This window comes from Oryctolagus cuniculus, chromosome 7 (genome assembly GCF_051225735.1).
Source record: "Oryctolagus cuniculus isolate XC-2025 breed Fujian yellow rabbit chromosome 7, ASM5122573v1, whole genome shotgun sequence".
Classification (NCBI taxonomy): Eukaryota; Metazoa; Chordata; class Mammalia; order Lagomorpha; family Leporidae; genus Oryctolagus; species Oryctolagus cuniculus.
In genome coordinates, this window is record NC_142873.1 from 68,056,626 (window position 1) to 68,070,443 (window position 13,818).

Consider the following 13,818-nt stretch of genomic DNA (forward strand, 5'->3'; position numbering starts at 1 on the left):
TCTATTGGGATCTCAGTCACAGAGATCTTTCATTTAGGTTTTTTTTTTTGTTTGTTTGTTTGCCATAGTGTCTTGGCTTTCCATGCCTGAAATACTCTAATGGGCTTTTTAGCCCAATCCGAGTGCCTTAAGGGCTGATTCTGAGGCCAGAGTGCTGTTTAGGACATCTGCCAATCTATGAGTCTCTGGCATCATTTTAATGCTGGATGAATGCATCTTTATTTCTACATTGGAAAATGTGTCGCCACTAATAGTGAAACAAATGAACAAACAAAAGCCCAAAAGCCAATATATTTTATTCATGATGCATTTCATTTAATTATATTTAATCTGTTTTTCATGTAAAGCATATTTATTATAGGTGGTTTTTGTACTTCAGTCAGTTCCTTAAATCTAGGAAATGCCTCAAGATATTTCCTTAAGATATATTTATACCTTAAGGTATATTTTATAACTCTGATAACATAGACTAATAAATTTTCCCTTTATTTTCCTTTACCTTAACTAATTTATTTTAGACTTGTGTCAAATGGTTATAGCATAAGTAATGACAACTTAATAATCTGATTCTTTTTTCATATTCTAAATCAGTATCATAAAATCTATATCAAATATTATTAGAATGAGTACTATATAGCTTTGTTGTTGCTATAAACAAATTTAATTTATATAATATAGTCTTGTTACAATATCTAATTTATTTGTAATACTATACATCTGCTTTTAAAATAATTGAAATGAAGCATTTTTTTAAAAAAAGATTTGTTTATTTATTTTGAAAGTTAGTGTTTAGAAAAAGAGGGAGAGACAGAAAGAGAAATCTTATATCCACTGGTTCACTCCTCAGGTGACTGCAAAGGCCATTGCTGAGCTATGCCTAAGCCAGGAGTCTGAAGCTTTAACCTGGTCTCCCATGTGGGTGACAGGGGCCCAAATACTTGGGCTGTCTTCGCTGAATCAGAAGTGGAACGGACAGGACAGTCAGGACATGCCCATATGGCCTTCCTGCATCATAGGCAGCAACTTTATCTGCTATGCCACAATTCTGGCCCTGGGATTAGGCATTTTTAGATAATGTTAATTTCGTCTTAAGTAATTGATGTGTATTTTGCACATACATGATTCTCATATGCAAATAGTTTTCACATATACATGTTGGGCAACGAATATTATTATATCATAACTAAAATTAAGAATTTTTATAGTAAAAAGCCTATCCTTATATTTCTAGTTATTTAAACCCATCTCTTTGTATCATTTCCCCACTTAAAAATGGAAATAATTGTTGCAGAATCTCTATAAGTTAAAGTTTCTAGTTCACAAAGATGAAACAATATTGACAAAATACATAAGGGGAGACTAAAGAAATTGTATCTATTTCTCCTCAATTTCTGTCTGTGATAATGCCCTGAGATATTCAATGTGGTTCATTAGAAAATATTCTGTACATGTGCTCAATGTTTCCTGTATTTATAAATAAATATTGCAGTTACTCCTTATATAAAGTGTTTAATATGAATATTTTGTAATTTATTTGAATGCCGAGTTACTTTCACTTCAAATTTGTGAATAATAACTCATTAAAATGTTAGTCTATCATTCCATAATCCTAAAATAGCTGAGTGATTCCTTTCTTTATAAATATTGTAAATGCCATATTTTAGGAAATATTTGTCATATATAGCAATACTGGTAATAGTCCTAGAAAGTAGCTGATATCTTCTATCATTATGCTGGTAATTCAGGAAGTAACAGTATGTGCATATACTTAAAGAGTAAAAATATTAAGTACACAAAATAGTCTCCACTCTGTAATTATTTTTCTATTTATGAGATAAATTTTAAATCAATTTAAAAGTAATGAGTTTGTACCAGAAATGTTGGAAATAGCAGGATTAAATTTTTTAAAAAATTAGGCCTCACTTTTTTTTTCATTTTAGAACAATTGCATTTGAGAATTGCTAAGAACCACTGATTGTGAGTGGAGAAACTGTGCATGAATGTACTATACTACTTTAGTTAAATTATTACTTGAATAAGATTATATTCTTACTCATTTCTGAGTGTGAGACATTAGTGACAGACTTTCCTAGCTAATGTCTACTAGTCTAGAAGATGCATTTGTTAGTCTACCAAACAAAAAATAGCCTTCAGTATCTACACAAAAAATTATAATGGTATCTAATTTATACAATATATGTGCTCAAACGGATCATTTTTAATTTAGTACTCAAGTGCTCTCATAATTAGTCTGTTGTCTCTATTTTCTTTAAATGTTTCCTAAACATATTCTATAGGCATATTGACATACCAAATTATTTGCTGATTTGTTATATTACCAAGTGAATTCGTATTTTAATGAAAACAATTTGCAGTTGTTTAATTAAATTTGATTATAATGTGCATATTATGCTGCACAAACACATAATTTGTTAGGCGGTGTGCAAATGTCTGTTAAAATGATTCATTGGTCATTTGGGGAAATGTACAAGCTATTAATTTACCTATGGGAACTGTCTCATCAAACCTGTTTCTGTCTCCTCAGAGATAAAAGTATTGAGGCGATGATACAAAAGTGCCTTTTCCTTATTAAAGTTTTTCAAACAATATAATTTAAGGGTTCCTCTAGAATAGTATGGTCTTTTATAAACACAAAGCATCATGTCTATGTGCTAGTCCTCACTTGATTTTTTTCTTTTTAAGGGTGAACCTGGAGAAGCTGGGAACCCAGGGCCTCCTGGGGAAGCAGGCTCAGGCGTAAGTGCTAGCTTATTATCAATGTCAGATGTTATTGATGTAGACTGATTTTGCAGCACTGTAAACATATAATTTAACTCTTAGCTGTAATCAGCTTTATTTTCCTTCTTTAACTCATTAAAAATAATTATCATTGCAGGACATCATTTTTAATAACTTTTTTGATTTGCTTAAAAATTTAAAAAAAAATCACCTGATCTCATTTGCATAAGTGAGAGCATTAAAACTACGAGCAGTTTGCTGTTTAAGGGCAGTCCACCAATGAGAATATAAACAAATATCCCTGCCATCTCAAATCAGCCTTTATGAATTGTATGATTATATTGGACTGGATTATTCTAACATAGACTAGTTAAAACTGGACTGAATTTTCTGTGCTTTTCCTCACATTGTGTAGGGCCCCAAAGGAGAAAGAGGAGAGAAGGGAGAAGCTGGTCCGCCTGGTGCTGCGGGACCTCCTGGTGCTAAGGGGCCTCCAGGTGATGATGGTCCCAAGGGTAATCCGGTGAGTGATTTGGTACCCTCTAAAATGTCTTTCAGGTCAAAATCACCTTTGAGATTTTGTGGAAAGAAGAGAAATCACACTCTTGTTCATAGTTGAAGAAAGTAACTCTTCATGATGTCAGATATTCGTAAACATTTTCAGTTGATTTCATTGTTTAGAAAATTTCTGGAGAAATATTTTCACTAAGCTTTCCCATACTTTAACCTCTTAAACTTCAGAATACATACTTTTATAAGAATTCATGTTTCATATGTTTCTTTTCCTTTAAACTCATGCTTCTAGGGTCCCGTTGGTTTTCCTGGAGATCCTGGTCCTCCTGGGGAGCCTGGACCTGCAGTAAGTGTCGTGAAACAGTGAAGGAATTATTTCAGTCGGGATGTTCCCATATCACTATTGCCAACAAGAAAAAAGAAAACCGAAACAGTAACCACAGCTACGTTGTAAAAATCAAAGCTATAGTTGGGGATCTACATTGCATTGACTACCCTCTTCATTTGGATTAATTTTCCAGATTTTGTTGAGTTGTTCAAAATGTCTGAGTAGCAAAATAACTGTTTTAAAGTTTTAGGATCTTTGGGTTTCTCTATCCTCTTCTATAATACTAATCCTTTTTCAGATTGCACGATCTGTGTCCATTGTAAAAGAATTCACTCCCCTTATAATTAATTACATCTTCTTTCCTGATATCAGGAGCATACTGTACTTTCAGTATGATACAATAGCAGTTTCACAAATCTTTATGGTGAGACTGAGAGGCAACTCATTCCTTCAGAGAAACCAAATGATTATAATTATTGTATTATCCTATGTGACAATAATTTATCTCCTAAACACATGAAGATAGTGTATCATGCATTTTTTTCTATGATAAAAGTGAATTAATAGTGAGGAACATCTTGGTTCATTTTCTGGTACCCATTATAGGGACAAGATGGTGTTGGTGGTGACAAGGGTGAAGACGGAGATCCTGGACAACCGGTAAGCTGGATGCTCATCATTTTTAATCTTTTCATAGTGTCAAACCTTTTAAAGAAATAACTGAAATTATCAGTGTTCCAAGACCACATCTCTGTACATACACAATTTTTTTTCTGAGAGAATCATCAGAAATATTTGACTTTCAGTTTAAAAACCCATTGTGCCTGAGGGAAATTGACATTTTGAGATGTGACTATTGTTTACATCTCTTGTCTGATCTTTTGAGGGTCAGTGGTTTTTCTACTTACTGCCTATTTTAATTCTGTGTTTAGTGGAGGTTTAAGCTTTGATTATAAAGAAAATTGATAGTATGTTATTGTGAAAAATAAAAGGCAAATAGGAAAAGAAGGAGTGAGGGGTTATGGGAATGTAGGGTGGGAAGTATTATGCTCTTAAAATTGTATGTAAGAAATGCATGAAGTTTGTTCCCTTTTTATAAATAATAAGTAAAAGAATATTCCTTACTTGATATGAATTAAGAAATGTAACTATTTCAAAAATCTGTGGAAAAATATAATTACAAGATAGTTTTTGGTTCCACATATTCTAAAATCAATATATAATTATTTCATAACATTCATTTTTCCATGAGCTTTTTGAAGACCCCTAAGATATGCACCCTTTGTAATGAAAAATGTAGCCAAAGCATGCCATATAAAAATTTAGTTATTAATCTGTGTTCAATTTAAAAATTAGTTTAAAAACAAAACTAACAGAACAAGGCCAAGTTATTAGCTTGCATTCTTTCAATTATGAACCTAGATGAATTCAGCATAGTTTTTGCCTTTTTTTTGTCCTCTACTTGGGATTGCCTTGACCATAATTATTTATGTAGGGAGGAATTAAGGGAAGATATTTAATTAAACTGCCTAAAACAACTACATCCCTAGCACAATTTTGTCTGCAGAGCTATCCCCAGTGAGTATGTGCAGTGACAGATACGGACTTACTCTATAAGTAAGAGAAAACATGTGGATTATGTCCCGAAAATAATAACAAGTTGGCATGAAAATTCTAGTGTAATACAAGAAGGAATTAGGAGGTAATAGTTTTATGACTTAACAAATTTATGAAATAACATAGCATTATTAACCATATGATTCTATTAATTAGTATAGTTGGATGCATGCCAGATGCCAATTAAAATTACTACAAGGACATAGTGTTATATAGAAGGAATTTGATTTGCTTTTATTTTGTTATGAAAATTTAGCATAGAAATTTATTAACTCTAGTTATAGAAATCTACAGGAAGTTTAGATATATATGGAGCTGAGATTTTTCCAAAAAATATATAGATGTAAGGAAATTAGGAAAGAAGGTTGGTTTATGTACAGATTTTAAAAAAATTTTGTAGACCATGAAATTATACCCACATTCTTAAAGCATGCTTTTCGCATTGTTTAGGGTCCTCCTGGTCCATCTGGTGAGGCTGGCCCACCAGGTCCTCCTGGAAAAAGAGTAAGTGTCTTTCATGCTTTATTTGAAACATCTGCTCATTATCCACCATGTGTGTAAACTTACATAATGTTGTACATAGACTCCAGGAATGTTGAAAAATACTGTAAGTCAAAGAGGATGATTTCTTAGAAGTGTCAAAATATTTATCAAAATAGAATGTACTTTACCTTTTCACTATCACAATAAAAATGAGAATAAAAGCTTTTGCTTATGAATTTTTTCACTACTCTGTACTTAGATTTCATCAAATTTTTAGGAAAAAAATCCTAAATATCAACTCCTGGTGTACATTATCAGCTTAAAGCATATAATTATTTGTTATCAGTTTTCCTACATAATAGCTAATATTGATGCTATTGTTACTAATAACAAATTTCAAAATGCTTATATTCATATTTACTAATATTTAAATCTTGCTAGTAAATATAACGTTTTTCATTTTAATTATAACAATATATAATGCTTAATTTAAGGCTTTCTAATAAGTGTTATCAATAATTATAATAGTAATGAGTCACTCAAACTTCTAGAAAGACCCACATAGAATTGTAGAATTGAGAAAATGTCATGGAAAAGTCAACACATGTTATACCTCTCTTCCACAGTAGTTAGGCAGTGTTGGGTAGTGGAAATCTGTTTGCTTTCTTAGCTATTCACACATGACTTTGAAACTCTACTTTTGCTACTTCATTGATATTTAACTTTAGAACATTAATTTTTGATTCTAATTTTTTTCTTTCAAAACAAGAGTAAATTTTTTTCATTTATTAGAAATAATTAGTTATAATAAAACATTATATGATAGTATATTGGAAACATAATATACACTCAAAAAGTTTTAATTATTTGTTTCTTTAAGAGCATAGAGCAAAACAAGATTACCATAGTTTTAGAAAATTATAAAGAATTAGTAAATTGCTTCTTTAGATTTAATCATCAATTTCAAGTGGATGATGGGAAACACATGATACATACTTCCCTACCACTATTTCCAATTAGACATTATAGTTAATTTTCTTGATTAAAATTAGAAAGAAATCTTGGAAAAAAATTAAAATGTTGAGGAAGTGGGTTTTAATCATAGCTTCCCACATCAGATTCCTGCTTCCTACATCAGCATACTTGGTTTTGATTTCTAGCTCTGACTTCTGATTCCAATTTCCTGCCAGTATAGACCTCAGGAGGTAGCAGAGGTTGAGTCCCTGCCATCCATGAAGACTAAGCTCCTGGCTTTTACCTTGAACACTGACATAGCCTCTGCTATTGTGGGCATTTGGGAAGTGTACCACCAGATGAGAACTCTGTCTTTATCCCTTTCCCTCTCCTTCTTTCTCTCATAAATATAAAAGCAAATTAAAATATTTAAACATTAATGAGATGGATAGCAAATGAGGAATAAAGTATATTTGCAAAGTAAAAATAGAATGTTTATACAAATAGTTTTTCTCTTTGAAGAAAGAGCACAGAAAAGACCCTATATACACATATACACTTCATTTGTCACAACTTTGACATACATCAATTAAGTTTGTGTAAATAAATGAAAAATGTGCTAGGTAAATAGATTTTCTATGTGGGAAATCTACTTACCTATACATAAATACCTTATGTATTTCCATTAATAAAATTAATTATTATTATTATTTTTTTTTTTTTTTTGGACAGGCAGAGTTAGACAGTGAGAGAGAGAGAGAGACAGAGAGAAAGGTTTTCCTTTTTCTGTTGGTTCACCACCCAAATGGCCACCACGGCCAGTGCACTGCGCCGATCCGAAGCCAGGAGCCAGGTGCTTCCTCCTGGTCTCCCATGTGGGTGCAGGGCCCAAGCACTTGGGCCATCCTCCACTGCTTTCCCGGGCCACAGCAGAGATCTGGACTGGAAGAGGAGCAACTGGGACAGAACCTGGCACCCTAACTGGGACTAGAACCCGGGGTGCCGGCGCCACAGGTGGAGGATTAGCCTAGTGATCTTGCCAGCCAATTCTTATTGTTTTATAATCATAATTAAGAAAGGAAAATTTTGGTATCTTTTAGCAGAAATTTTTGATCTTCCAGCCTAATATACGAACTCTACTCATAAAGTCTGATCACATAGGTTTTACCAGAAAGGAAAAGATTGATGTATCAAATATATGACAATAAAATTTTGGTATATTTATCCAAAACTACTAAAGACATTGTAAAGATGCAATTAGGAGTAAATATATTTTTAAAGTATTTATTTAATTGAGACACAGAGCATGAGCAAGAGAGAGAGAGAAGAGAGAGAGAGAAGGAGAGAGAGAATCTCCCATCCTCTGGTTTACTTTCTAAATGACTGCAACAGCCAGGGCTAGGCCAGGCTGAACCAGGAGCCAGGAATTTCAAGTGGGTCTCCCACAGGGTTGCAGGTGCCCAAGTACTTGGTCCATCTTCCATTGCCTTCCTAGACACATTAGGAGGAAACTGGATTAGAAACACAGCAGCCAGGAATCAGACACTCTGATATGGAATACTGGCATTGCTAGCAATGGTTGAACTATTTGTGCTATAAAGTTGGCCCTGAAGCAAAAAAAATATTTCTAACATGAAGAAAATATGCAAAGAATAATATTTCAGAATACCTAAGATTTTATTTATACATTATGAACGAAATAACCCAACAGAAAAAAAAGCAGCCAAAGATGCGAAAAAGCATTTGATACAAATGCCCCACAATATGTAAGTATATGAAAAGATGGGTGTAGAAATCAGGGAGGGCCGGTGTCATGGCCGGTATGATAGCATATTGGAAACATAATATGTAAATTACTCAGGTAGCTTTCATGAAGCAGAAAAATCAACTGTAGCTCAGCAAGATTGAGCACTATTAAGCAAATTTTCCTCTTCTAAAATATGACATTGTTAAATCTAACATGAAAGTACTTAACAAAATGTGTTCAATTGTTTCTTACATTAATTTAATTGATTTTTATCTATTTTACACAATAAACTATTTTTTCACCAAAATAAAATGTATTTCAGTGGCATGAATAATTGCTGTAATGTCAACATTCTTGTTAGTAAAACTATGATTTGCTTTGATTTATAATATCAATTAATGCTTTCACACTTTGAAATTAAGTTAAACAAAGCTAGTTAATTTGCTGTGATTTCTACCTTAATTTAAACAGATAGGTGGCTTAGCTTTAGAAAAAGATAAAAGGAAACAAATTATTTTCTTAGGTCTTTTGCAACCTATAAACAAACATTGTTTGGATCTTAATATCAGCACGAACTAATACAGAATGCTGTTGCTTTGGAGACAGATCTAATTTCATTTATTTTTAAGATTTATTTATTTATTTGAGAGGCAGATACAGACAGAGAGAGGGAGAGACAGAAAGAGAGGTCTTCCATCTATCTGCTGGATCACTCCCCAAATGGGTGCAACTGCGGGAGCTGGGCTGGTCTGAAGCCAGGAGCCAGGAGCGTCTTCCAGGTCTCCCATGTGGGTACAGGGGCCCAAACACTTGGACCGTCTTCTACTGCTTTCCCAGGCCATTAGCAGAGACCTGGATTGGAAGAGGAGCAGCCAAGACTTGAACCGGTGGCTAAAAGGGATGCCACAGGCAGAGGCTTAAGTTACTAAGCCACAGTGCTGGCCCTCAGATCTAATTTCAAATCCTTGTTTTGCTACCAAAAATTGTAACATAGGATGTTAATTTATTCGAATCTCCATCTTTACATTTATAAAATGGAACTAAGCACTAAATCTTTTTTTTTTTTTTTTTTTTTTTTTTTTTTTTTTTTTTTTTGACAGGCAGAGTGGATAGTGAGAGAGAGAGACAGAGAGAAAGGTCTTCCTTTGCCGTTGGTTCACCCTCCAATGGCCGCCATGGCTGGCGTGCTGCAGCTGGCGCACTGTGCTGATCCGATGGCAGGAACCAGGTGCTTCTCCTGGTCTCCCATGGAGTGCAGGGCCCAAGTGGGCCATCCTCCACTGCACTCCCTGGCCACAGCAGAGAGCTGGCCTGGAAGAGGGGCAACCGGGACAGAATCCGGCGCCCCAACCTGGACTAGAACCCGGTGTGCCAGCGCCGCAAGGAGGAGGATTAGCCTAGTGAGCCGCGGCGCCGGCCCAGCACTAATTCTTAAGGATAGACTGAGGACTAAACTAAATAACAAAAGTTATATTTAAGGTGCCAACCCTGAATTTTTCAGCAACTCAATGAATGTGTGCTATTAACATTGAATAAGGGTTTCAAATTAAGGAATTATATATCATTAATTTATTATTAAATACAGTAAATAAAAGGAGAATTAAAATGTTTTCTTCTAATTTCAGATTTGTGTTAGGGGAAAATTCATTAACAATAAATTCATAGCAATTTTATAAGAGACAATTTTACTTATTGCTGAATTTTGCTTTGTCAGAGTTTTGATCAATAATGAACTATTGAATTTTGCTTTGTCAGAGTTTTGCAATGATCAATAATGAACTATTGCACATCTAAAAAAGTCTAGAAAGTACAGTGTATTATGGTTCTGTTGAAATTGTTATTCATATTATTTATTCATTTTTTAAATTAATGTAGCATACATAGTAAAGGGTTTTCCTGTGAGGACTATTGCCAAAAGAGAAGAAAAAAATTTAAATTTATGAAAAATTCATTTACAAATGAGTTAGTAAAACAGTAGAGATTTATAATGAGTTTGAGAAACAATAATGTGAAAACTGAGTGTTAAGTGAAAAGGAAATAAGTGGGAACTTAAAAGTACTGTATCTGTGTAAGCTCACTTTGTTTTTGCACTGGGTGAACACAAATTATTTAATCCACTAAGAGTACAATGTAAATATTCCTAAATTTGTATATTCCTTAAATAAAATTTTTAAAATGTCAATGCTGATAATTTTCCAGCAAAGAAAAACAAACAAAAAACAAACAAAAAAAAGAGTACAGTGTAGAGAAAATTTGTCACTTGATAAGTCTGTTTCCACACACATTTGAATTCAGATGGTGGGCAGCAAGATCTGATGCAGTATCAATTTAATATAACTTGGGAGAGAATAACAAAAACATATTCCTACACAATAATCATAATGTCTCACGAACAAGTTCATGACTTGAATGAATATTGAATTTCCTTACAATTTACTTCCTTTTAATTAATCTAGAATATATGGTCTTAAGTAAGCCTTGTATATGTTTTGTAGAAATTAACATTTCTCCTATCCTTAGTTTCCCTGCATTGGAGGCAGTAGAAAATAGAGCCATTATAATGTTTCTAAAATACCTCACAGAGTAAATATCAATGACTGAAAATGTGCTCAAGGTATTATCCCTTTTTTCTGAGTGAATCTTACACGTGAATGATAATAAGACTTCCTAATAGAATATTGATCAGAATGTTGTGAATGGCTGTGTTACTGAGAAACAACATTCTAGTGGTTATTGAACAAGTAGGAAAATTAAGTTATCATTTGTATTATATGTATCTTCTGGTATGCATTTGTACTACTTGAGAATAAAGGCATATTTCCTAAGTACTAGAAGATTGAACAGCCCATGGGATTTTAATATTCAAGTTATCCTTGAAGTACTTCCATATCCTATTATAGAAACACATAATATAGTGCCTACTAGAATAATTTAAATATTATAATATGAAAGTGCATATTTTAAAGAGAATTTTTTTAAGATTTACTTATTTTCACTTGAAATACAGAGTTACAGGAAGGTAGAGACAGAGACAGAGAGCGAGAGAGAGAAAGAGCTCAATCTTCCATCTGCTGATTCACTTCCCAGATGGCCTCAATGGCCAGGGCTGGGCCAGGACTGGAACTCCGCATAGGTCTCCTGTGTGGGTTCAGCAGCCCAAGAACTTGGGCCATCTTCTGTTGCTTTCTCAGGTGCATTAGCTGGATTGGAAGTGGAGCAGACGGACAGGAACAGGTGCTCAATGCCAGTCTAAAGGGAACTTTAAAGATTTCAACTCATATTGCAGAAGGACTTTCACAATAAAAAATCAAAATAACATATTACTAACTTACTACAAGGATGAAATTTTAACTTATATATACATGCACACACATATGCCATTATCTCATAAAATGTATATGTACATACCAAATATATATGCATTCATAGTTCATAAGTATGTACATAGATACATACATAGTATTATATATACTATTGACATGTACTATTAATTCATATACAAATTAAGACATTTGCTTTCACAAAGGTGCTTGAAATATTCCTGTTATGTAAATCAATAGATAGAAATATATTGAAATAATCCACTTAAAATATCTGAAAAAAAACCTGTTTTTCCTGAGGTCATTATTAACATAAGATCTGCATTTCAATTTTATACGATTACAAATTATACAAAGAGAATAGATTCATACTTCAAAAAGGATAGTAATGGTCCTGAAATATTTGGAGTTAAATTTATTTAACATTACTTTGCTAATAGTCTAAATGTTAATATTTTTAATATTGTTTGGAATGTACTGCTCTAATGTTTTTTAAATGTGGAAAATGAGAATGGTTACTCATGTAATGTTTGAAACTGTTTACCAAGATAAAGAAAACTCATACTAAAATTGACATAGTTTACTTTGTTCATGTTAAAAAAAAATCTAGACCTTTGTTTCCCTGCCTGTCTCTAGTTTCCCTCTTTCATTCTCAGCTCTCAAGCCACTACATAATCCTGCACTCTGATATTTCACCAAGTGCACACACACAAATGCCCAGAGACTTAGCTAAATAGATTGACTGATATACTACCAGTTCTCTGAAGAGTACCTTGTACTCTCCATCCATATGGTGTTATGCTTGTTTGTGAATGGTCAGAAGATAAAGTATAGAAGAAAATATCCATCCCTCATTTGTCTATTCTATAAGAATCAAAACATATATTTGATTTTTAGAAGCCTTCCCTACTGATGCATTGGATCAGTGCACCTATGTTGTGCAAATATCTCAACTTATTTTATAATACACTGTATTGATATTTTTATATCATTATTAAACTTCATGAACTAGGGTTTCAATTTTATTTATTTTTGGTTTTACTTCCCATGTATAGTATAGTTCTGGGAAATACTGGTATGTTTATTTTTTGACATTATATTTTAGAATGTTTTTAAATTTACAAAACAATAATTATGAGGTAGTAATACAAAGAATTTACCTATGCCCCTCACCTATTTTCTGCTATTAATATTAATATCCCATGTTAATATCTTTGTCACAATTAATAAGTCAAAACCACCTTCCCTCTTTTTTACTTAAACACCTTTTATCTCTCTCTCCCAGCCTCCAATATGCAACATTCTATACTCAGATTTTAATGAGATTTATTTTTCAATTTTTACTGCTACATATAAAGGAGAACATGTAATATTTGTCTCTCTGTGTGGCTTTTCTCACTCAACATGATGTCCCCTAGTTCCATCCATTTTGCTGCAAATGACAAGATTTCATTTTTTATGGCTGAATAGTATTTCATTGTGTATATGTGTGCATACACACACACAAACACACACACATTTTCTTTTTCTGTTCATGTGATGATAGGCACCTGGGTTGATTCCATATTTTGCTTATTGTGAGCTGTGCTGCTATTAACAAGGAGAAGGTATCTCTTTGATAGAATGAATTCATGTTTTTTGGGTATATACCAAGTAATGGTATTTCTGGATCATGTGGCAGTTCTAGTCCTAGTTTTTAAAGAAGTCTCCCAACTCTTTTCTACAGAGGCTACACTACTTTACATTGCCAGCAACTCTTTGCAAGTGTTCCCCTTTTTACACATTCTTGCTAGCACTTATTACTCTCTGCCTTTTGACAAGAGCGAGGTGATGTCTCATTACTTCAATTTGCACTTTCTTGATGGCTAGTAATATTAAGCAATTTATATTGTTAACCATTTGCGTTTCTTCTTTTGAGAACTGCCCAGGTTCCATATCCATTTATTCAAAGGATTGGGTTTTTTGTTGTTGCTGTTGATTTTGCTTTGTTTTTCTGTTATTGATCTATTCTGCATGTTAATCATTTGTTGGATAAGTAGTTTGCAAATATTTTCTCTCATTCTTTTGGATGTGTCTTCATTCTAATGATTGTTTCCTTCATTGTACAGAAGTTTCTG

General features: G+C 33.1%; 1 protein-coding gene across 8 annotated transcripts in view; it reads left to right on the plus strand.

Annotated features, from left to right (window-relative positions):
* COL11A1 (collagen type XI alpha 1 chain) overlaps positions 1-13,818 on the plus strand; it is a 208,602-nt gene that overhangs the window by 169,558 nt on the left and 25,226 nt on the right. For all 8 annotated transcript variants that reach the window (XM_008264806.5, XM_089337031.1, XM_089337028.1 and 5 more), the window contains 5 exons: positions 2,704-2,757; positions 3,155-3,262; positions 3,545-3,598; positions 4,187-4,240; positions 5,648-5,701. In XM_008264806.5, coding sequence (XP_008263028.2) covers positions 2,704-2,757; positions 3,155-3,262; positions 3,545-3,598; positions 4,187-4,240; positions 5,648-5,701 — 324 coding nt within the window. The remainder of the gene's footprint in view (positions 1-2,703; positions 2,758-3,154; positions 3,263-3,544; positions 3,599-4,186; positions 4,241-5,647; positions 5,702-13,818) is intronic.